Source organism: Osmerus mordax, chromosome 8, assembly GCF_038355195.1.
Source record: "Osmerus mordax isolate fOsmMor3 chromosome 8, fOsmMor3.pri, whole genome shotgun sequence".
NCBI classification, from domain to species: Eukaryota; Metazoa; Chordata; class Actinopteri; order Osmeriformes; family Osmeridae; genus Osmerus; species Osmerus mordax.
Window position 1 is genome coordinate 18419486 of NC_090057.1, and position 26135 is coordinate 18445620.

Below are 26135 nucleotides of genomic sequence, written 5' to 3' on the forward strand. Positions count from 1 at the left end.
GGATGCCAAATCCCTACTTGAATTGCTTTAGACTTTATACGCTAAGTAACACTTTGTATTACAAGGTCAAACTATCACTTTTTTTTCCGTCTCAGTGGAGTATGACATACATAATGATTTATAATGAGACAGTGAAAGACAAAAATATAACTATATGAAGCCCCTGACATTTTGAGCAAAAGGGAATCTGATGGTCAGTGAGAGGACTGAGACGGATCCAAAGCAGACTTAAGGTAAACGTTAGAGTATTGACCTAGTACCTCACACAGACATAACAGACAGAATAACCACTGTCCAGTGGGTGTCTGACAAATGAGAAAATATTCATTCTGGAGAGAACATGTGAACCGTTCTCATGTTTTTTCGCAACAACCAAGATGTTAAAAGGACATTGAGTTTTTATCCATTTCAGTATTGCTGGTTGGTACACTGGTTGGTACACTGCCAAGATTAATATATCACATTAACTGAGTTGTGGACACCTGCAAAGCATGATTTAACAGGATGCGATTGTCGTAAATGCTAATGAATAGTGAATATTATGTACATAGATGATGGTATTTGACTAGCTTTTCTACAATCAGAGCCAAAGGTTTCTGAAAGGATACACAGTTGTCATATATCCAGAGTACATTTTAACATAGCATTAACAGAAATATAATTTCTAGAGGAAGATATTTGACTTTCTATATTGACAGAGAAGCATACTGTAGGTCCTGAAATACACAGTAATGCTGCTATTACATATGAATGAAAACAGTTATAAAGGCAGATCAAACTGTACCTCCCTTGTATATTCTTTACTCTTAGATGTACAATGTGTAAAATGTAAACAAACAATATATTTTATTACTTTTTATACAGTGTGTACTTCAGGTTTCCCGAAAACAGCATTCAAACATAATTCCCTATGCACCTATGTAGCTTATAGAAATCAATTAGACAATCAACTAAATTCTATCTTTTACAACCACAAATACAAGTTAACTGCTAAACATATACAGTAAATAATTAACAAACGAGCATTATAGATTTTCTGGTGGGAATCAAGAGCCCAAGACACATAAGGAGATGGGAAGACTTCTACATGACGGGTGGGGTGGGAGGTTAAATGCTTGTGTTGCAACGGTCCATGGCTGTGACGCTAACAGGAAGGTCTCAGGCGTTCCTGACCCAGCTGAAGATAAAAGAGCAGAGGTCAGTCTCAAATATGGGAGAATTTCCCTTCTAAACGTGTATCATGAGTACTTACCCCTGTGTCTTCTATGCACGACCCATCATCCCCTCCAGCTGTTCCACTCTGCCTGTCATGTCAGCTAGTGAAAACAGTCAAGGCAATACTATTCCATCGAACATGATAATTATAGTAGTTGACAAAATCCCATATAATTGTAATGTAACTCAATTATTCTTAATATGTCTGATCTTTAACATCAGTTGTTGAAAAAGTAGCATATATTCCCTGAAGCATTGAAAAAAAAAAGCCCATGCCTTAAGCAAACTGAGACTAGGGAAAGTTTGTTTTTGTTTGACCTTCACCTATGGTGGAATAACAGAAAGGATATGTCTGGCATTGAGTTCTTGGAGGGCAACCTGCGTCTGTCTCTGGATGGCCAGTCTGGCTTCACACTTACAGGGGTCCTCAACGACCTCCACTTTCACCTCTTTACACCAGTGAGAGGCCACATTTTACATTAATGTAACAGGTCACCCACTCCCTTTACCGATCATAATATAACATAACTAGTGCACAGTGCCCGTAATGCAGTTGGTAAGAGGCCAGTGAAACACACAAATACAGTTTAACTATAGATAGTGCCCGTGATAAAATTGGTGGGACACACACAGATTCCTGGAATTATAGATAGGGCACATTGCCCGTGATGATGTCGGTGACACACATATTTCTGTAATTATAGATAGATAGTGCAGTGCCCGTGATGCCGCTGGTGATGATAGTTCTTCTCAGTGGCTTTGGTAGGCCACCTATATTTCTCAGATCACAATTTTAAATCTCTGTCATCTCTGAAGTATTGCGTAAACCTCCACATCAGGGGCATTGTTAGACCCTTTTTACTGGGGCACGTGCCCCAGTAAAATGTAAAGTTTGAGTTTTAACAATTTACTTTATTAGTCAGTGCATTCATTTAGATTGATAATCCCGGAAATTTATGCAGTATCCCAATCAACGCTTGTAAAATCAAAGCAGTTTAACCGAAAACACAAACCGATGCCAGCAGAATTCCATGTCAAGTGGTAGGAATAGTGCCCATGTTCCTGATATGCGCTGGTGATTATAATGTTGTAGTTGATTTGGTGTTAAGAGTTTTGTGCATATTTGCAATGTGCAGGTAGTTTTGATATCAGTAAACACATTCATTTATGTAACATAATTCACGGATCTATAGGCTACTGAAAGTATCCACTTTATATTGTCGTTCTGTTAGCTATCCAGCATTTAATCCATAAAGGGAACCCTTGGAAAGCAGCTGATTCAATGTTATGCTAACAGTCAGCACTGCTAACTAATTATAGCTAATAACTTTCCAGCTATACATACTAAAATAAACCATCCACTTTAAATATAGTATATCTCTTAGTTAGCTAGCCAGTATTTCAGGGGCGTCGCTAGACCCTTTTTACTGGGGCACGTGCCCCTGTAAAAAGCGTCTGCTAAATGACTAAATGTAATGTGTGCAACCATTTGTAAAACTGGCTACAGCAAGGCAGGCGAACTGTAGATTATCAAGCCCTTTCTCCTTGTGCTCATTCAGCTCAGGTAAATCAGCGATCGTCTATCATTCCCTTTTGTGCTTGTGCCCTGTTCGTATCCGCAAGCACATTTCCAGGCACCTTTTCTTGACGCAAGCAAATAAATGGGGTGCTAGGTTACCCATTTTGGATTGGTTTCAAAAATGATTCTATGAAACAGCTAGTAGTATGAGCCAGGTTCGAGAATCTAACACATTTTTTGGGGGGAGATAGTTTTGGATAAGTTGACTGGAGTTGATAGAATAAAAACGACCGGAAGAGTCGGGTAGCAAATCAGAAATGCAATACCACCTACATCCACCGGGGCCGTTGCCTCAAGCCAAGAGAAGGGTCCAATTGCAGCGCTCCCTCTCCAGGCCCCTCTAAACCGGAACTCTCTCCTCAGGCCCCTGAAGCCGGAACTCTCTCCTCAGGCCCCTCTTTACATGTGTATCCGAGGAATTAGCGCCACCGCTGGTCGGAGGATACTGTAGGCTATTTATATTAACAGGCTGACTTACATTGAACTTCGGTTTTAGCATAAGTCAATAGTGTTTAACATAGCGAAAATTAGCATTGCGGCTAGCGTTACGTATGGCGAACATCAGAATCAGAATCACGTTTATTGGCCAAGTACATTTTCACATACAAGGATTTTTTTTCTGGGTTTGGTTACTCTCAATGAACTTAAACTGAAAATATGCAGTATAACACAACAGTTTAGGATAAAATAAATAAATATAACATATAAAATATAAAATATAATAATTTGTCAACTGTTCATTAGTGACAGCAAGGCGGAAAAAACTGTTCCTGTGTCTGGTGATTTTAGTGTACAGAGATCTGTAGCGCCTGCCAGAGGGGAGGAGTTGGAACAGATTATGTCCAGGGTGTGAGGGGTCTGCAATGATTTTACCTGCCCGTTTCCTGGCTCTGGAGGTGTACAGGTCCTGGATGGTGGGCAGGTCGGCACCGATAATCATTTCTGCAGACCTGACTGTCCGTTGTAGTCTGTTCCTGTCCAGTTTAGTGGCCGATCCAAACCAGACAGTGATGGATGTGCAGAGAACAGACTCAATGACTGCAGTGTAAAACTGGATCAGCAGGTCCTGAGGCAGGCAAGTACATCCTCTGCTGGGCCTTTTTGATGTTTGGCTCCCACTTCAGGTTCTGGGAGATTGAGGAACCCAGAAACCTGAAGGATTCCACAGCAGACACAGTGCTGGGCTGTGTTTCCCGATAACGATGGATCGTAGCTGTTACGAGGGTTCTCTACGATCAAAAGAACGATCCATCGTTATTTCTTACGTGCGTTTCCTGAACATGCTCTTAAGGAGAACCATCGTACGTGTCTCTTAAGTTGCACTTAACAAGACGCTGTCCATTGTACTGAAATGTGATTCTTCTGGCGCAACTTTAAGACTTTAAAATGTAAACGTTAACCAAAATATTTGACGAATTACGGTACACAAAAAAAAAATTCTGTCGCTTTACATTCATTATAGGCTACTTATTTTAGTACTTTTCAATGTACATTGTATGATGCTACATGAAGGCAAAGACAATAAAGTGAACGTGCAAACTATGCTGCATCTGAGTTTTACACCGGTGTTAGGACCCTGCAATCAGCGACACAGGATGCTAAATACCAATAGGAGGTCTTGGAAATTAAGTGGGCTTGTCTCCAAATTGAGGTGAGGAAGCTCTTGTTTGAAGAGATGAAGTTCACAAGGCCCTCCATTTCTGTGCCTATTCGTCTTCCCAATTAACAAGGTAGTGTCAAATTTAGGTTACCTTATAGCCTAATCATACAATGTTTATTTAAATTAAGTAAAGGCTGAATTGTGTATTGTATCATATATTCAGTGTTGCCTGTCCAATCCTTACATGTTTACCTTATAGATCCATGTGAGGCGCAGGGAGAACAAACTCCACTAAAACAACTATTTCTCAAATTACTTGTGCCTTGGTTTTTAACTCTTCTTGGTAGGCTACTCCACTTTCCATAGGCAAATATATATATATATGAGTCCTATATTTACTATTTGATTGAACTACAAGGTTAAAAACCATGCATATAAATGGTATCACACATGGCTCAACATATTTACTGTCTTATTTTCTACTGCTGACTATATCTACAATCTTGAATAGGCCAACAGCTTTCCAAAACCATGTTTGCAATCTCATAATTCTCACATATTGGCCACAAATGACATTGTGACAAATGACAAACACATAAGTAATGAATACCCCGTCTTCAACATGGAATCATTGTTTCTGACATTAATAATCAACTCTACTTTAATTGATGGTTGATCAATTATACTCATTATGAGTGTAAGATATGTCATGTCTTCAATGGCTTTTATGATTTTTGTACGAGTTTTCACTCCCTCCCAGCCCCTTCACCCTGTGTGACTTCCCAGTCAACCCTGTGGAGTCTTTCCATTTCCTGGGCGCTACCATCTCCTAACATCAGGCTCGGCTCTGCCACCAGCCTCTTCATCCACCGGGCTTGGCGTGCTACCAGCCCTATAATTCTAATAAACATCTTCAATGTTCAATTGTTGTTGTGTTATTGTACTTGTAAAAGTGTTTCTAGTTACTATTGCACATTACAACAGCCATATTTCAATTTTAGACTGACATTTGTTTTTTAAATACCTTCATTGCATGCGCCAAACCCACCAAATCAAATTATTTTGTGTAACCTAAATTTACTTGAGAATAAACCGGATTCTGATATTTTTTCGGCACTTAAACTTGTATGGTTCACTAAGAAATATCCCAGTTCCATTGGAAGTAACTTTCAGCATTAGTCTAATGTAGTTTTCATGGTCAGCCTACGTGTGTCTCCACTGAGTCTCTGTGCTACGATGCACTTAGCGATCTACGACTGGTCTGGAGCTCTCGTTAATCTACGAGGATTTTCAAGTGCCTCTTTAGCTACGATGGTTTCGGGAAACGGCCCGTACAACTAAGATCCATCGTACGATGGACTCTATGATCAACTTAGGCTTACGACGCTTTCGGGAAACGCAGCCCTGTTCAGTATGGTGAGGGAGGGCAGTGAAGGTGTCGTCTGCAAATTTCAGGAGCTGAACAGACGGGTCTCCTGAGGTGCAGTCGTTTGTGTACAGAGAGAAGAGCAGTGGGGAGAGCACACATCCCTGGGGGGCACCAGTGCTGACTGTCCGAGTGCTGGATGTAGTTTCTCCCAGCCTCACCTGCTGCTTCCTGTCTGTCAGGAAGTTTGTAATCCACTGACAGGTGGAGGCAGGCACAGTGAGCTGGGTGAGTTTGGTGAGGAGGACTTCTGGGATGATGGTGTTGAACGCCGAGCTGAAGTCCACAAACAGCATCCTTGCATACGTCCCTGAGCAGGGGGCCTGTGATGACCTTCAGGTGGGACAACACCCGTCTCCCAAAGGACTTCATGACCACAGACGTCAGGAGCTGTGTGAAGTCCCCTCCTTCTTCAATTGCTTCACCATCATCCCGGTTCCAAAGAAACCCTCCATCACTGGACTGAATGACTACAGGCCCGTCGCCATTCAGTCCAGTGAAGATGGCGGCCAGCTGGTCAGCACAGACTTTCAGACAGGAGGGTGACACACTGTCTGGGCCTGGAGCCTCCCTGATCTTCTGTCTCTGAAAGAGCTGACACATATCTTCTTCACAGACCGTCAGTACCAAGGGGGAGTTAGGAGGGAGGGGGGAGGTTATAGCAGGGGATGCAGTTTGTTGGGTGAAGTCTGAGTTGGAGCGGGGTGTGGATGTGGGGTTATCAAACCTGCAGTAAAACTCATTCAGATCGTTGGCTAGTTGAGGGTTCTCTGCAGCGTGGGGGGACGGTTTCCTGTAGTTCGTGATATCCTGCAGGCCTCTCCACACTGACGCAGGATCGTTGGATGAGAACCATTTTTTACGTTTTTCAGAGTTAGGTGGTGATTGATGAAGCAGCATTGGATTAGCAGTATAGATATCCAATGTTTTTTTTATGGTATGATAAAGTTGTTTGCGACTATTGGCCAACTGTGTTTGGATCAGTCATACAATCATTGCCTGTGACTGGAAGTTGAAATATGCGTCTCTATCCAAAAGTCTGCTAAATGAAACCTAAAATTCTCTCGCCTTTATTTGTATGTTTATGATATAAATGTGGTTCTAGACAGCTAATTTAATCATTTTAAAATAATATTTTGTGATAATGTTCGTAATGTTTGCCATACGTAACGCTAGCCGCAATGCTAATTTCCGCTATGTTAAACACTATTGACTTATGCTAAAACGAAGTTCAATGTAAGTTAGCCTATTAATATAAATAGCCTACAGTATCCTCCGACCAGCAGTGGCGCTAATACATCGGACACACATGAAAAGATGTGCCTGAGGAGAGAGGGGCCTGAGGAGAGAGGGGCCTGAGGAGAGAGTTCCGGTTTAGTTCCGCTGCAATTGGACCTTATTGCAAGCCGAGGTGCGAGGGGTGGGGGTCTGGTAAGACCCCGGTCATAGAGCCGCTGCTCGTGCACTCAAACTTACCACAACGTTGCTGGAAGCAACTGTTACAGCTGACACACCGTTGTCTATGACTGACTGTGCCTGCAACTCGTTTGTGCACATTTATTTCTGAACATTTAGTCATTTAGCAGACGCTCTTATCCAGAGAGACATGACTTGTCATTCACAATTTCGCAGCCACTGGTAACCCTACGTAGAAAACTAGCAGAAGACAAAAAAGCAATAACTAGCCGTTGGTTTCAAATCAACATGCGAGTTAGCCTACATTAACACCCATGGCATCACACTACAATTTTTTTTGTCTGAGAAGCAAAAGAATGCATGTTCTCACTCAATGTTGAGTGCAGTTTCTCTCCACCCCCCACCCCTCTCCCCCTCCCCCCCCCAAAAAGGTTCTGTCTCAGGAATTTCGATTGATAATCCCGGAAAAAGAAACGCAGAATCCCAATCAACACTTGTAACATCATCGCAGTTTGATCAAAAACACAAACTGAATTCCATGTCCGTGTGCACTTGCTATAGCCACTGCAGTGCGCACACAGAAGTCCAGGGGCCTCATGTATAAAAGATTGCACAGCTTATCAGAAGATGGCGTACGGCCAAAACTTGAAAAGTATACCTATGCACAGAAATATTCACAACATATATGCGTATAAAACCGGTCATACGCCAGGTCCTGCGCACCTTTCCTTTATAAATCATAATCAACGTGAGATTGACCGCATGTGAACGAGCCATTGACCCCGCCTTGCCTCCTCCCATAAATGAATATGCAGATGGCCTATAAATGCGTCCCTGAGGTCATTTCTTTGTCTGAATTAAAATGGCTAAACACGCAAAAAATAAATATTTTACAGGCTGTGAGATCGAGGTTCTAACAACAGAGGTGGAGGCGAGGAAATGTGTCCTGTTGTTTGGCGTCTTGTCATCCTATTAGCAAACCCTAAATATTTTGTTCACATTTTCTGCGATCGCAGATGTTCCACAACAGTTTGACGCCGAATATGGTTGATTGAATGTTTGACTTTGCAAAAAAGTATTGACCATCTTCAGAAAGATCGCCTGAAAACTCCCTGGCCCTGTCTATTGCTGTAATTTTGGTTGATAAGTGTTTCCGTGTCAATTATCTTCACGGTTGAATCTTGGGATTTTTGGCAAACGTTTTAGTATTGGCTACAGTAGCTATCTAACGTGAACTTTACTGTATCAGTTTATGGGTTGACAGGCTTCCTTCGATTGGTATCACAGACCTACACTGGTGGCTCTGTTTACAAGTTAAATATTTCGAAAGAATAGAGATGTAATATGAGTCGACAAGTTTATTTACATTTTGCCTCAGACCAATGCATTCTATTTGGAATTCCGCGGATTTTCGTCGGAATTCTGCTGGCGCAAATTACGTTTGGGCCTGGGTATAGACCAATTATTTGTTTGTAAACATTCGGGTTGCGCGTGCAACATGGTGGCAGAAAACCGGGAACTTATAGCTTTTATAACGGCTAGACTAGAGGATTACATGGATAATACAAATAGTTACATTTAAAAAGACCAAAAAGTTAGAGGAGGACAGCCTTTAAGAGAGAAAGCGATTCCCTATAGAGCTCCGGATGTGACTTTACTGTTTACGTCGCCATTTTGGCAGGAAAGTAGTGGCTAAAATGAACGGCGCCAGCACGGATTTCAACCTGTCCGAGTTCACTGCCCAATTTAATTCAAAAGACATAGGCGGGTATAAAGCAAAACTTGCTCGATTAAACATTAGTGATCCATATAATGCTCACAGAGCTATTTTTACGACCTTTACGAGTGAAATGGAAGGCTTCCCTGACCTTCTGTATCCAGATATTAACAACTCTCTATCAACTTTCATTCGTCCTATTCTGGAGTCTTTGAAAGCCTACAAAAGCCTGGAGGGATATAAATGGACGCAATCAGCTGGATTAGTGATGAATATTCAGTTTTGAAGTCTACCGGCTACAAATTGCTATGTGTAGCTAACGTTAATGCAGTCAGTTTTATAACTTGTATAGCTAGCTAGGGTTAGTAATGTTCGTTAACGGTTAGCTACTAACGTTGGCTAACGTAGCTACATTATATCGGTGCACTTTTCATCACAAAAAATGCCATTACATATTTATTACAAATAAGTCATTCCAAGAGACTGAATGATCCTCAGTTGAAGCCATGGGTGGTTGTCAGGACTTAAAGGAATTATAATCGATCCAAGATGGCGCCGATGATGGCTGCCTCGGTTGCTAGGTGCGCTCTGTTTTGTCTTGTTTTGTCTGTTAATTCAGTGTTCTGCCAAGATTTCCGGGGTTCTCTAACAAGAGAAGTACTTCTAAACATCAGGACTACAACTCCTGTGGATTTGTTTCCCACTTTTCTGCTTCCAGTGGCAGATTTAGTGGGAATTCTAGCAAGCTAGGCTTTGCTCAGCGGGAGCGTTAGTTTGGCTTCGCAGACGTGGAATCCGAACAGTGCTTCCAAGTTTTTTTCCTCTCCAACGTACGTTCACTGTGCAATAAAATGGACGAACTTCAACTACTGATGGTGAAAAACAGAGACTTTCTTTCATCTTCGGTTTTGTGCTTCACGGCTGTGCGATTTGATCCCGGACACTGCATTACATCTGGCAGGCTTTCAACTCGTGAGAGCTGACCGGGACATTGCACTCTCCGGCAAAACCAAAGGCGGTGGTATTTGTTTCTACATCAACAGTGGCTGGTGTGTAGATGTGACAGTGATTCTGCAACATTGTTCTCCGGATCTGGAATCATTTTTTATAAACTGTCAACCTTTTTACTCGCAACGAGAATTTGCGTCACTCATTTTGGTCGGCGTTTACATGGCACCGGGTCCACAGGTTAAAGAGGCCCAACGCATGCTCGCCGACCAGATTCTGAGTGTGGACCGAGCAAACCCGGATTCCCTTGTTATCGTACTCGGCGAGTTTAACAAAGGTAATCTCAGCCACAAACTCCCTAAATACAGACAATTCATCAAATGCCCAACCAGAGAAGAGAATACTCTGGATCACTGCTACACTACAGTCAGTAGAGCCTACCATGCCGTCCCTCGTGCAGCACTGGGTCACTCTGACCATACCATGATCCATCTGATTCCTGCATACAGGCAGAAATTAAAGCTCTGTAAACCTGTTGTGAGGACATCAAAACAGTGGACCAGTGAGGCTAGGAGGATCTGCGGGCGTGCTTGGACTGTACTGACTGGGATATGTTCACGACTGCTACCAATAGTCTGGATGAACTCACAGAGGCTGTGACATCATACATCAGCTTCTGTGAGGACTGCTGTATTCCAACACGCACCAGGGTGAACTTCAACAACGACAAGCCCTGGTTCTCAGCAGAGCTCAGAAGGTTGAGGTCAGAGAAGGAGGAAGCATTTCGGAGTGGGGATAGAGACAGATTCAAGGAGTCGAAGAACAGGTTTAGCAAGGTGGCGAGAGAGGCTAAACGACTGTACTCAGAGAGACTGAAGCGTCAGTTCTCTGCTAACGACTCTGCTTCTGTCTGGAGAGGGCTCAGGCAGATCACCAACTACAAGCCCAGAGCCCCCCACTCCACTAACGACTCCCGCCTGGCCAACGACCTGAATGAGTTCTACTGTAGATTTGAAAGACAATTGGGAGGGTGACGTTAACAGACTTTTCAAGAGGCAGAACCCCCGCAAAGTAGCTGGGCCGGACTCTGTCTCTCCTGCCACCCTCAAGCACTGCGCTGACCAGCTGTCTCCGGTGTTCACCTACATCTTTAACACCTCCCTGGAGACATGCCATGTGCCAGCCTGTCTCAAGTCCTCCACCATCATCCCTGTGCCCAAAAAGCCAAGGCCAACAGGACTCAATGACTACAGACCCGTCGCCCTGACCTCTGTGGTAATGAAGTCTTTTGAGCGCCTTGTGCTGGCACACCTCAAAGCCATCACAGACCCTTTCCTGGACCCACTGCAGTTTGCCTACAGAGCCAACAGATCTGTGGATGACGCCGTTAACATGGCCCTCCACTTCACCCTACAGCACCTGGACTCCCCAGCATCCTATACCAGGATCCTGTTTGTGGACTTCAGCTCTGCCTTCAACACCATCATCCCTGCCCTGCTTCAGGACAAGCTCTCCCAGCTGAACGTGCCCGACTCCACCTGCAGGTGGATCACAGACTTCCTGTCTGACAGGAAGCAGTGCGTTAAGCTGGGAACACAAGTCTCTGACTTTTGGTCCATCAGCACCGGATCTCCTCAGGGCTGCGTCCTTTCCCCTCTGCTCTTCTCCCTGTACACCAACAGCTGCACCTCCAGTCATCCGTCTGTCAAACTTCTGAAGTTTGCGGACGACACCACCCTCATTGGGCTCATCTCTGATGGGGATGAGTCTGACTATAGGTGGGAAGCTGACAACCTGGTGACCTGGTGTAGCCAGAACAACTTGGAGCTCAATGCTCTTAAGACAGTGGAGATGGTTGTGGACTTCAGGAAGAATACAGCCCCACTCACCCCCATCACCCTGTGCGACTCCCCAGTCAACACTGTGGAGTCCTTCCGCTTCCTGGGCACCATCCTCTCCCAGGACCTCAAGTGGGAACTGAACATTAGCTCCCTCACCAAAAAAGCACAACAGAGGATGTACTTCCTACGGCAGCTGAAGAAATTCAACCTGCCAAAGACAATGATGGTGCACTTCTACACAGCCATCATTGAGTCCATCCTCACCTCTTCCATCACCGTCTGGTACGCTGCTGCCACTGCCAAGGACAAGAGCAGACTGCAGCGTATCATCCGCACTGCTGAGAAGGTGATCGGCTGCAATCTGCCTACCCTCAAGGACCTGCACACCTCGAGGACCCTGAGGCGTGCGAGGAAGATTGTGGCCGACCCCTCCCACCCTGTTCCAGCTACTCCCCTCTGGCAGAAGGCTGCGGTCCATCAGGACCAAAACCTCACGCCATATGAACAGTTTCTTTCCATCTGCTACTGGCCTCTTCAACAAGGCCAAGGACTCCCATTGACATTCATTCACTTATTTAACTATTATAAGTCCATCTAATGGCAATTCAGTATGCATAAGCCACTTTATCTCAGTATCAGATTGCACTATGTTGACCATTCACGATGTTCATTATTCTTATTTTTATATTTATTTTATATTTAAATTGTTGTATTCTTAGATTGTTTAGTTCTTAGAAATAGTTAAACTTTTGTACTTTTACTTAATTTAAGATCTGTATATGTTTAGTGTTTTGCACCTCCCTGCCACAGTAAATTTCGTGTTTGTATAACATACATGGCGAATAAACCGAATTCTGATTCTGATGATAGTGTTTTTCTCTTTGGATCTTGGGAATCCTATAAAATGCTCTCCCATAATATTTTCCCCGGTGGTTCAGGCATCCCGGCGCACAGCAGCTATCCACCATGTTGAATCAACGTTTATTGAAATAGGAAGCAAATTAAACTATGTATAATATGTATGTAAGTATATATGTATGTACACTGGTGCTCCACTTGGCTCTACACTTTCCTGCCAAAATGGCGATGACCGGTGCATGCTGGGAGCTCTATTGATCTGTCGCACCAGAATTTTGATTTGGGTCACGAAAGTCTTGAAATTTGAGTGAGAATGTCGCCCGGTAGACCACAGTCTTACAGTGCGTTCACACTGCAGCGGAGCGGGCGGCGTAGGCTTCCAATTCATTTTCAATTAAACCAGGCGTTGACGCTCGCGTAGGGCATTGTGGGAAGGCGAGCGGATAATATGGCGTGAAATTAGTGCCAGGAGAGCGAGCTTTGTAAAAACGATTTGTAACTTGCAAAAACGATTTGTGTCTCTGTAGAAAATGATTTGTGTACTTGCAAAAAAAAGTTTTATGTCTCCGTAGAAGAAGGCAAGATTTGTGTACTTGCAAAAAAGATTTGTAACTTGCAAAAAAGATTTGTGTACTTGTAAAAAAAAGTTTGGTGTCTCCGTAGAAGAAAAAGATTTGTGTACTTGTAAAAAAAAGTTTCAAAGTAGCAACCGTTGGTCATGATAAACATTTCTAGGTTTCACAATTTCAAGATGGAGGAGAAACTTTTCGTATGTGTCTGCACACCCAGTTTTGTTCAGAACAAAGTTACTAATGTGACGAGCCTGAATTTAAAGATTACATTAAACTAATAATGCATGGTGCATGGTTGCCGATGTCGTCATTGTTCCTAGTGTGTTTTTATAGCCTACTTTTAAATTCAGTCTTGTCACATTACGTGACTGTTCTGTGCCACTGCTAGCTCGCTATACCAGCCTACAAACGACTGGTTGAGTGACCGGTGGCGTAACATGTATTCTACTGTAATCTTGCACTAGTAAAATCTTGCACTTACATAATTGTGTACATGAACCCAAATCTGCACGCTTGGCCATGACTACAACAGTGACCTTAGAGAACTACAACTCTGTATTAACTTGTCTAACACGCCCCCCGAGCGTGGTGTGCTGTGGGAAGGCAAGCGATGCAGAGCGTTAAAAAACGCTACAGCGTGAACGAAGCCCCCACCCCTCGCCCCTCGGCTTGAAGCAACGTCCCCCGTGGATGTAGGTGGTATTGCATTTCGTGTTTGACTTCCGACTCTTCCGGTCGTTTTTATTCTATTAACTCCAGTCAACATTTGCAAAGCTATCTCCCCCAAAAAATGTTGTTCGATTCTCGAACCTGGCTCATACTACTAGCTTTTTCATAGAATAATTTTTCCTGATTTTTGCTAAATTTGAAACCAATCCGAAATGGGTAAACTAGCACCCCATTTATTTGCTTACGTCAATAAAAGTTGCCTGCAAATGTGCTCGCGGATACTAACAGGGCACGAGCACAAAACTTCACATTGGCCGATAGCCGATTTACCTGGAGCTGAAAGAAATGGCTTGAGTTGCATGCCATTGTAGCAAGTTTAGCAAATGGTTGTCACACATACATGAAATGTTGTTAATATAGTTTATTCCCGTTATTTTAAAATAGATTTGATTTTTCGTGAAAACGTTCATGACATGATGGCAAATATTATATTATGTTAAGCGTGAGCATAGATTGTTGACATGTCTATCTGGAGCAAAGACGAAGATTAATAGTCCTTTAACTGATAACCACAATAGGAAATGATATATATATATATATTTAAATAATATTAGTCTTGGCTTCGGAAGCTTTTGTTAACACACTCATTATTCTTTTTTTGATCGTGTCAAAGCCAGACTGCTTTTGTGGGACAATGAAGGTCCCCAGTGACTCTATGTTTCACCCCCACTTAATATCTGATGGAAACGTCTTGTATATAGTTCTGTTAATATGCCCCTTTCAAAGGCACGTTCAATAAAGTAGATTATATTTTAGACACACTTCTCAATTTATTACATTATTACAAAGTCTTGTTAGATCACGTTATATCCATAAATAGGCGTTTGGGTTAGGGTTAACCCTACAAAACCAATTGGTTTTGTAGGTTGAACATATAAAACACAAGCCACATTTCTACACTGATGTTAAATTGAAGGCAGTGTGATTTTCGTGGCATTTCGTTTGAATATAAAGTTGACAGTAAGGTATGGTAAATCTGCATTATGGAAGATTTCTGTTACAAAAATAACTATTAAGCTTTCTTTGCCTGGCGAGAACAACGACGGAGCTAAGTGTTCATGTTAACAGTTTATTTAATCCGATACAATGCGTTGGAAATCATACTCAAATCACGAAGAAAAAAAACAACATGTGATGAGTTCCATCTAGAATAGCCCTATATTTAGCCCTATAGCCTATTTCTAAAAAACAAGTGAACGGAATACTATACAGTGACAGCATACAGTTCCGTAAAGTTTGCATCATGTCTCTGACTCTTATCGGACTTGTACCCCATTCTGCCACTGCAATGCCTTAGCTCACACGCTCGCAACCATATAAATCTATGCTCGCGACTGGTTGTCGCAAAGTATGACGTGTACAGCTAGTTGCAAGCGTGCACGAGGTCTCGGAGATAGCCGTCATTCTGTTATTGGGAGGGGACTTTAACAACATTTTACATTGTCATATGGATAAATGGCCTCCTGGTAAGCCAAATAGAAACAATACTAGTCTCATAGCTTTTATGGATAGATTTGATCTCATAGTCATCTGGAGAAAAAAATATCCTGATGATAAATCATTCACGTGGAGTAATAGTACAGGTTCGAGTCAGTCTAGAATTGATTTTTGGTTAATCTCTGGGAGTCTTGACAAAGATGCTATAGAGGTGGATATATGCCCAACTCCTCTTACAGATCATAAGGCGATATGTTTTTGTTTAAAGTTATCCCATTTGAAAAGTGGGACTGCTCAGTCAAGGCATTGGAAACTCAATTGCTCACTATTACAAGAGGATGATGTTAGAACAGAAGTTTTAAATCAGATTTCTTATTTTTGGTCAAAAGCTAAAGAAGAAGAACGATTTAGTAGTAATTGGGAGCTATTTAAATTTGAGGTGGGATTTTTTTTTTGAAAATATGGCTCTATGAAGTCCACAACTCAAAGATCTGCAGAATTAAGGGTAATAACAAGGATGACCTTTTTGTCAAATAAAAGCCCAAATACTTTATTAGACGAGGAAAAAGTTGAGTTAGTTAATCTACAAGCTAAATTAGATGACTTGTATAATCAGAAGGCAAGGGGTGCTTTTATTAGATCGAGAGCTAAATGGTTGGAAGAGGGGGAACAAAATTCACACTATTTCTTTAATTTGGAAAGAGCTCATTCCAATAACCAGAGTATTAATAAATTGAATATTGATGGGGTTATTACAGATGACTTCAAAGTGATATCCAATTATTGTAGCAATTTTTATAAAAAATTATATAGCTCTAAGTTTTGCCATATAACTGTGGATAATTACCTGGACTCTCTGAATGTTAAAACTATTGATAAGAGACAAATGGAGATGTGCGATAAGATTATCTCTCTACAGGAGATTAAGAATAATTTGAATCTGATAAAAAACAACAAGTCACCTGGTACTGATGGGCTGACGTCAGAATTTTACAAGGCATTTGCCGATGAACTAGCTCCGTTTTTATTGGAGGTCTTTACGGAATCCTTAAAGAAAAATTGCCTCCCAACTATACTATGACTCAAGGGGTGACTGTTTTAATTCCCAAACCCAACAAAGACAAACTGCTAATTGACAATTGGCGCCCAATTTGCTTGCTTAACCATGATTATAAAATTATAGCGATACTTTTGGCTAAAAGACTCAAGATGGTGTTGACTTCTATTATTGATGAAACACAATCTGGTTTCATGGCAAAAAGACATATTACAAATAATATTAGGCTGGTTTTGGACATTTTGGATTATTCAGATGTGATTGATGATAATGGCTTTATTTTGTTTTTGGATTTTTACAAGGCCTTTTGATACTGTGGAGCATCAGTTTATTTTGCATTCTTTGAGAAAGTTTGGATTTGGTAATTACTTTTCTACGGCTATTAAAACTTTGTATATGCATAGTAATAGTTCTATTCAGTTAACAGGCGGCACATCCCCTAGATTCGAGGTGTCTAGAGGTATACGGCAGGGATGCCCTACCTCCCCCTATCTCTTCCTTTTAGTGGCTCAGTTGTTGGCTGACCATATTAAAGCTAGTGCTGTGAAAGGTATCTCTCTACTTGGCAGTGAATTACTATTGACACAGCTGGCAGACGATACCACACTATTTCTGAAGAATCAGTTTCAAATTCCTGTTGCTATAAAAGCAATTAAAGAATTTTCAGAGGCATCTGGTCTACATTTGAATGTTAATAAGTGTGAACTTCTGTTTATTAAGGAGTGCACTTCCTCTTCTCTTTACAATATTCCAATTAAAGATGAAGTTCTCTATTTGGGTATTGTAGTTCCCAAAGACCAACATAAGAGAAGTCCTTCCAATTTTTCTCCTGTCATTAAAAAATCTAAAAAAAGATTTAATCAATGGCTATTAAGAGATTTATCATTGAGAGGTAGAGTGTTGATTACTAAGGCAGAGGGTCTCGTTTGACTTATGCGGCTTTGGCCCTGCATCTGGATAATAAGCTACTAAAGGAGATAGACAAAATGATATTCAATTTCATCTGGAAAAATAAGACACATTATATAAGAAAGACTGTTCTTATGGATTCCTATGAAAATGGTGGACTAAATGTATTGGATTTTGGTATTGTAAATAATACTTTTTCTTGCTTGTGACTATGACATTGACAAAATTCCAGTGAAATTATCTGCGTATCATCAACATTTTTTTTTGGCTTGGTCTCTCATATACAAAAACAATTTTTCTCCTCACAACTATTTGATCTGGAATAACAAGAACATTTTATATAAAAACAAATCTCTCTTTTTGGAAAATTGGGTCTGTAATAATATCTTGCTGGTAGATCAATTATTTAATGAGAAGGGTCGTCCTTTCACTTATGAGGAGTTTCTTGCTAAATACAGGATTTCAGTGACACCTGGGGATTATGCAAAAGTCTTTGGTGCAATACCTTCTGGTATTTGTATGCTTTTTAAATCTCAGCCAAGGGTTACTCTCCAAAATTGTCCCCTTGTGCATAATCTTGTTACAGACCCCCCTATAGGCAAAACCTGCTTTTCCAATACTGGTAGAAATAATAATAGATCTATTCGAACTTTGTTTCAGAGAGATATAACTACGGTGTCCTATGTTATTCCTTACTGGAATCGTTTTGTCAATGATATTGTTTGGAAGAATGTCTGGCTTTTACCTAATGTATATTTAGTCACAAACAAAGTTAAGGAAATTTCATTTAAACTTATCCATAAATGTTATCCAGCAAAAAGCTATGTTAAGAAAAGATTTAAGAAAGACATTGATGTTGTTTGCACTTTTTGTAATGAATGTAAAGAAACGGTTGTGCATTTATTCTGGTATTGTCCAATTGTAAAATAATTTTGGCAAGTCTATTACTGAAAATATTGAGGCAGATTTTTGTTTATTTTGGAAGGATGTATTGTTTGGGCTTTTTGACGGTTCCAGGAAAAACACCTGTGTATATATAATTAATCTTATTATTATTATGGCCAAGTATCATATTCATAGATGCAAATTCATGGGAAGAAAACCTTGCTTTATTGCCTTGAACGGAGAGCTCAGACAGTATATTTTTTCAATAAAAAATTCTCTTAAACAAAAGGCCATTAAAACAGTAACAATCTGTAGTAATTTAAATATATTTATGTAAAGGTTTATATCCCCTAGCGTAATTTTTTTTATTTTAATTTGTATTGATACATGTTTACTCTGAATGTAAATGATGTTTTTCTTACTTTATGTATCTTGTAAACTCAAATGCATTTGACATTGTTGAAATTGCTAATAAAATAAAATAAAAAACTTTTTTTTTTTTAAAGGTCTCGGAGCTAGGGAAAAAAAGAGCCACTGTTTAAAGCTAGACCGGAAGAGTCGGAAGTGGAAAGACGCGCGGTCCAGTTTCGTACTCTCGCTTGCCTCACTGCGCCACTGAGCACTTTTCATAGAAATGAATGGGGACGCCATCTTGGAAGACAAAAGTTGCTTCCTCTAGTTATTTTAACTCTATGGTGTGAACGCAGCGTCAGGCGGCAGCCATATCTCTTCTCTTGGTCGCGTCATGTCACAAAGTTCATAATTTTACAGTTCGGTAAATTCTACACCAAAAATGTAGAGCAGGGCAGCTTTCAAGAGATATGGGAATTCTGCTTTTAACCAGCTTGTACACTTATTTTTGTGATTTGTGTACAGTAAAACTGGCAATCTGAGTGAGACTGCGTCCCCCGAGGTGTAGCTACTGTTTTGACGTTATAGCCTCAGAGTCAGACTCGGGTCGCTCACTGGCAGTGTGCCACTCCATTCTACACCAAACACGTCAGGGTGGACTCCCTTTTGTAGATACGAGCCTGCTGAAGATAGCCAGCATTTCTTTAACCAAGCCTGTTTCATTCGGCATTTGCCTGAGTAAGCGACCTCCGTTAGCCAGGCTAGTTTTGGTTGTTGCAACCATGTGAAACTTGTTGCCTCAAAAAGTTAATGTCAAGCCCTGGGGCCAGTTCTCCGTACGTCGCTAACTCAGTTAGCTGGATTTGATTGTTGACGATTTGTCATTATCTTGGATTGTTCGGTTCTTTGAAGCTCATCCTGGACTTGCTGTCATAGCAACAGGTCCGTAAGCTTAAACCTGCTCGGGAGCAGGTTTATTTTATGTAAACACGATTAGATTGAGGCTTTACAAGCAGAGGTGATACAGGAAGTCTGTCACAGACGTCTTGTCCGTTTTTACTACAGGAACCTGTTGCAGAAGGTGCAAGAATAATTAGCAGAATTTAACATGAAACCGAATTAATTGCTCATTGCGTGATAGATAGGCTGGCGTTCTGATAAAATCTTCAAATTCGGAGTAACCTTCGAGCAAGCTGTTGCTCTGTTGCGGAAAAAACAGGGCGCTCATTTTGGCCACAGTGAGCAGCCATAGACTTATGTGAGCAGCCAATAGCAGCGTTGCTGATCAAGGTTTCTACTATCGATACATACCCCCTTTAAGACCAACGTATAACTCAATCCAGCTATACTAATCATAAACAACAAGTGTGTTCGAAGAACCGAATTAGCCAGATCATGATAAGCAAGATGATGTCATCTTGGATGTGTCATTTGATCTCGGATGTAATAAGCGACGTACGGAGAACGGGCCCCAGATATATATGATGACCTGATTGACACTCCAAGTTTATTATAGCCTGGAGAAGTTCATCTTTTGCCTCCGACATGCGCAGTTGAGCCTGCTTGACAATCGTGTGACGTAGGGTGATAATTGGTCTATACACTTAGTGTCGATCAGGTAATTATATATCTCTGGCCACTGGATTGCAGGGCTTGAAATTAACTTTTTGAGGCACTTGTCCTTTGGAGTCTCTTGACCTCGATACCTTTAAATAGCCTGACCAAGTGATCGGGCAAAATTAGCCTGGCTAACGGAGGTCGCTTTACCACTGCGTTTACCACTGCGTTGTACCAACATTGCTGGTGGATTAATTTACCCGTTTATGTTGCATAACCTGCTTTCTGGAATACTCCCCAGGACTTCTGTGTCCGTGCTGCAGTGGTTATTTGGCAAGCTCAGAAGAGCACGTTTACATGGAATTCTGCTTGCATATAGGTTTGTGTTTTCGGTTGAACACTTTCACAAGCGTTAATTGGGATACTGTGTTAATTTTTTTCCGGGATTATCAATCTAAATTAACGCACTGACTAATGAAGTAAATTGTTGAAACGCAAACTTTTGATTTTACTGGGGCACAGCAGATTTATACTGGGGCACGTGCCCCAGTAAAAAGGGTCTAACGATGCCCCTGGGCTGGTGTCTCTATTGTTTCACAACAAACTCCGAAGCTTAATTTGATTGAACTGCCATTATTTCAATTATTTCTCTGTAGGTATGTTTCTGTTTCGATGTAGTTCAATATTACGTATTGATTATCTTACTATTTAGATAATAAACCTTGTAACTTTCATACACAATAAGAATTCTCTGAGCTAGTCGAATTAATTCATTAATTAACCCTTGTGCTGCCTTTGGGTCATAACGAACCATCGTTGTGTTTACCCAATACAAAAACAAATAAAAAATATTTTCTTTTAACCTTCGCAATGTGGGGGGTCTGAGACAGCCCAACTGTTAAAAGAAAATGTTTCACTTTGTTTTTGTATGCGGTAAAGTTGTCGCAATACAACGGTGGGTCACAATGACTGATGGGTCAGAATGACCCGAAGATAACACAAGGGATAAATAATGTCCCTTTTTCCCCTATATACTACGAACTCTGGTGCGTTAATGCGCTTTGTTTCATTTAATTTAGAATGCCTTTGTTAAGCACATTAATTAATTAACAAAACGAAACTAATTAACAAAACAAAATACATACAGCCTCCTACCTGTAGTGCGCATTAGTCCAAGTGATTAGTGAAGCGTATAGTGTAAGCTCAACATGGCTGAAAAATATCCATCGTGAAACTGACTGCAAATTATTTTGGGGAAATGTCAATGCTTATCCAAACAACGTCAAACTCCATTGGAGTATAAAAAGGACACCTGCAAAATATGAACTTTGCAGAGTGCCTGGTTCTCGAAATAATCATGGGAAACTCGTTGCCCTAAAATCCCATTCAAGAAAATACCCAGACACACACACACAGATTCCTGGCATTATTAGAGAGGTTACACTTAATAATGGTTAGAGAGAAATGTGTCTTAACCAGATGGAACATGGAAAAGTAATTAACTGAAAAATATGGAAACCATATGGATTTGTTGACCACTACTTCCCTTGTTCTCTGACAGGTGGGACCACACAGTGAGGCATACTCCATTTGCATGGCCATGACAATAACACACTGCTATAACAATGTTGCACTTAACGTTGAAGCAATTCTGCATGTGTTACAATTTGTAATGCAAATGGAAAACCAATGGTGAATCAAAGTGTTTTTGATAGTGCACCAGTTGGATTTAAAAGCTGATGGAAGCTTTTTAATTCACTTCCAGTTAAAAAGAAAATGTTTGAAGGGATTCTTTATCTACATTCACATCAAACACAATCTTCTGATAAGTCTCTATAATGCATAATGAATATATATTTGTAATACATTTGACTGTTAACTGTAACTGAAGTCATAACTGGACTTCAGACTCTTACGTTTCAAGGAACATGTTTTCTGGTCCGGGTTCAAGATATAGCCGTTCCGGCACTTGCAGTAAAAGGAGGAGTTGCTGTTGACACATATGTGCTCGCAGTCGTGTCCAATGGCACAGGGGTCCAGACCTGGAATAAGCCAGGGTTAGGGAGAAAGATGTCAAGCACGCAGCAAGAGTACAATTTCATTGGCTGGCAGTTTGTTTTTGTGTGGAAGCATTCTTTGTAAGGGCTGAAACTCTGAAACATCTTGTTTCAAACTCATGTAGTTAATTGTTATCAAGTACATTTCTGTACCTAACATTTATCTTTGGGTGGCAATTCAATAGATGTGTTGATAACATCACAAATTGGACCGGAATAGAATAGGATATTGTTGAATAATTATTGCCATAGCCATGTTTGATGAAATAGTAGTTGCAATGGACACATGTTTTGTCTGAGTGTTAACTGCAATATTGGCAAGCTTTAACAAGATGTATGCAAGCACATTTAATCTTTTGACATTTTTGCATGTCATATGATGTGACTGGAAATTGTACACCTTCAGTGTAACTCAGCCAAGGTCCTTTGCATACTGCTAGGTGTCCTTGGTAACACAAAGAAACTCAAGTAAAAGTGGACTGTAACATTCACAGATCTTTGGGCACACATTCTGAACATTGAGCTTTCTATTCCAATCATCCAATCCACTCCAAACTGTTGGGGTTCTTGAAATATTCAATATATTTAATGTTGAAATTCCTTATCAGTGCTAGTGGAAGGTGCCTGGGCCACTAGCTTTCTCTAATATTTTAAGGTTTGAATATGAGGGTAGATGATCGAGCAATCTTAATGTTGAGAATGTTTAAGTAGCCATTATGCTGCAATAGTAAAGATAATATTAGCATTTTTTAAACATTTACAAAATACATTTACATTTCTTTTTACTTACATTACATCATTTTACACATGATACGATAGAATATTCTGTTTATCGATTATTTTAAATGTTGAGAAGTTGTTCACTTCTGTCAACATGCAGTTGATGGAAGTACAATCTAAAATTAAAGAGCTTATTTCAGAGAAAGCTGCCTACATTTTATTTACACAAACAGTCAAGACATTCAAAAATTGACTTTAATGAGATACTTGTCAGCTCTTCATTGTTCAGACATCTGCAGTCCATGAGGGTGTCAATATGTCTGCTCGAAAATATGTTAATATACATGCATGTCTTATCTCTTAATATACTGTTTGTACGTCTAAATATTTGTAGTCAGAATTTTTTTGTCCACCAATTAAAGCATTTTTTAATGATCAGGGATAAATTAATATGATTGATTGTTAGGTCTCAACCCTCATAGACTATAGGTGCCCTCAACACATTCTACGACTAAAACTTCAAACTAGGAAAGGAAACAAAAGGACAACATATCTCGTGTCCCCACAGTCTTACCACACAGGGTCTCACGGAACTTGGAGGTGAGCTTCTCGATGACGCCATACGTCTCCACGTAGAAGACGTGGTCCTCCAGAGGGATGCTGGCCATCAGCTGCAGAGAACGCATGTCGGCACGGTCTACCCCAACAGCATAGATCTCGATGCCTGAACCCCGGGCAGCTGCTGACACCTCCTCCACCTGATCCTGGGGTCTCCCATCTGTCACTATAATAGCCACCTTGGAGATGTTCTTGGACCGTGGCCGGGCGCCAGACGGCTCGGTGAAGGCCTCGTTCATGGCCGTCTTGATAGCAAGGCCGGTCATGGTACCTGCCGCCAGGGGCTCTATGCGGGAGATGGCCTGCTTCATGTCCGGCTTGTTGAGGTGGGCCTTCAGCAGAAACTCAATCTTGACTGTGCTGGCGTAGTTCACCACGGCTACTCTGGTAGCCTCAGGGCCCACGTCCAGGGTGTCCACCATGTCTGCCAGGAAGATTTTTACCTTCTCAAACTCGCCAGGGCGCACGCTGCGAGAGCTGTCAATGATGAAGACCAGGTCGAGAGGACGGCTCCTGCACTGAGAGTCTGTTTCTACAGGGTCAAAGGTTTACAAGATCTTTACAAGCCGTAATATTTCCACAGCAAGTTAAGACATGAGCATGTATTTAAGTTCACTGTAAGAATGAAACATTTGAAAGTACATTCATTTACTGGGTATTGGTTCCATGAAAACAATTCTGTTAGACAGCAAGATGGGATACTCCTGGGGATTAGCAGAACAGGAGTGGGGAGAGTTGTGCATTGATTCAGTGGTTATGATGGTTAGACTGAAGCAGAGGTTACCAGTATCTTGAGCCCCATGTGGCGGGAAGCTAAATATTTTCACAAAACATATTCTTTCTAATTTAGCAAACTTTGACACTTCAACATTGTAGGATCACTCCACAATAACCCCTTGTATTTTTACACATCCAAATAAATCCATGTATGATCAATATATGTACAGTATGTCTTATTCCTTACATAGTTTGATTGCCTGTTGCTTTTGCTTGTGTGTGTACAACTTGCTGTGAATTGTTTGAATTGAATGAAACCTGACTAGAAAGGTTCTACCTGTCTCCACAGCACTGACGCTGGTGATGATGCCGCTTTGGGTACTGACCGGTAGCATCAGCGGAGGGGGAGTGGTGGGCACCACTTGCAAGGTGTTCGTCACTGGCCCCAAAGTAGTCACTGGCAGAGTTGATAGGGTGGTGTATAGGTATACCACAGGTGTAGTTGGCACTGTAGGCTTTGGGAGAGCCACCGGTGGAAATGGACCTTTGAATTTGTGATGGCTATGCGGTAGGAAGGGACCTTTGAACCTGTGGTGGATTACTGGTGAAGAAGGCCATTCGTGTATGTTGTACACCTGCGGTGGTGCTGGCCCTTTAAATCTATGATGGTAAGGACCATGTGGCAAGGGGGCAGAGGGTATTTGGTAAGTCATGGGTGGAGAAAGCGGGAGGGAGTGATGGTAAACCACTGGAGGGGACATTTGTGGTGGCTGATGGCGGTAGTGATAAACTCTGTAGTTGTAACCATTGTGAGGAACTAAGGACCAGCACCAGAAAGAAGAAGTGGTAGGGCAAATGCGTTAGTTGAAGTCAGCAATTGGGACAGAAGTGAGTTTGTACGATCACATTGTTGTGTTTTGTGTTCTATTTAAGAGAAGAGGTAACTTATTAGAAAGCAAACATGTAAGTACAAATATCAGATGGTAGCTGCTTGGCTCGTTTCGAACAAGGGAATGTGGCACTTGTGAAACGCTCCTTGTAAAATGACGTACATGCAATTTGTTTTTGTCAAATGTGTGGTATGTTAAACTTGAGTGTAATTGTTTAGCCAACAATTAAATAGCATCCTCTCAATTTAACATCAATGTCCATTTAAAATGTTTCTTTATCCATAAATGTCTGCGCATTAGGGACTGATCACCATCTCTTACAGGATAATTCAATTTCACTTAAACCTATCTATGGTTCCCACTAAAAGGGGACAGCTTTAGGCTATTTGCTAAGGTTACTCAATGACTGCTTTACAAACTTCCTTTTTCTAAACAGTTTAAATCTTCGCATGACTGATGGCTTTCATGACACATTTGTGGCTAAACAATCCAGTACTAGACCTACAGACAATCAAGTTTTAGATGTTAATGTGACACATGATAATAGAAAGCTGTACGGGAGTGACAGTTTTCTATAAAAACTTACTTGCAATGTTCAATGTCCTCTGCGGTGGTCGGGCAATATTTCTGCTTTGAGCATGACTTTGAGCTGTAATCTGAAGAGGGTCCAATCCATTCAGTCTGTACGTTGCTGATACAGAAGACACAGAGAAGCAGTAGACGAGGCTCCAGAACAAGGACTGCATTGTGCCAGCGCTCTTCTCACGTCCCCTCAACTTCTAGCTTAGTCTCTTCAAGAAACGCAGGCCTCTGTGTACCCAGCTGTACCGTTGAGGCCAATTTGAAGGTCATGGACCATAGCACGTGTGAAAGTCTTGTCCAATCCAGATGCATTACAAGTTTTGACGCACACTTGCTCTTGAGAGGATAGAAGAATTCTGAGACCTCCCATGTAGTTTCATAACAAACTTAAACATCAAAGAGACAATCTATTTGATAACGGCATTGCAATACACATTTTGAGAATAGGCTCTTT

At 41.2% G+C, this 26135-nt stretch overlaps 1 protein-coding gene across 1 annotated transcript; it reads right to left on the bottom strand.

The window, feature by feature from the left end:
• Window positions 1-1263: 1263 nt before the first annotated feature.
• matn3a (matrilin 3a) lies at window positions 1264-25845 on the bottom strand. The gene is made up of 5 exons (XM_067242471.1): window positions 25686-25845; window positions 23449-24024; window positions 22014-22139; window positions 1566-1664; window positions 1264-1319 (listed from the first exon to the last, which is right to left on the bottom strand). The coding sequence occupies exons 1-5, from the start codon at window positions 25843-25845 to the stop codon at window positions 1264-1266; spliced, it is 1017 nt and encodes a 338-aa protein (XP_067098572.1).
• Between the last annotated feature and the right edge of the window lie 290 nt (window positions 25846-26135).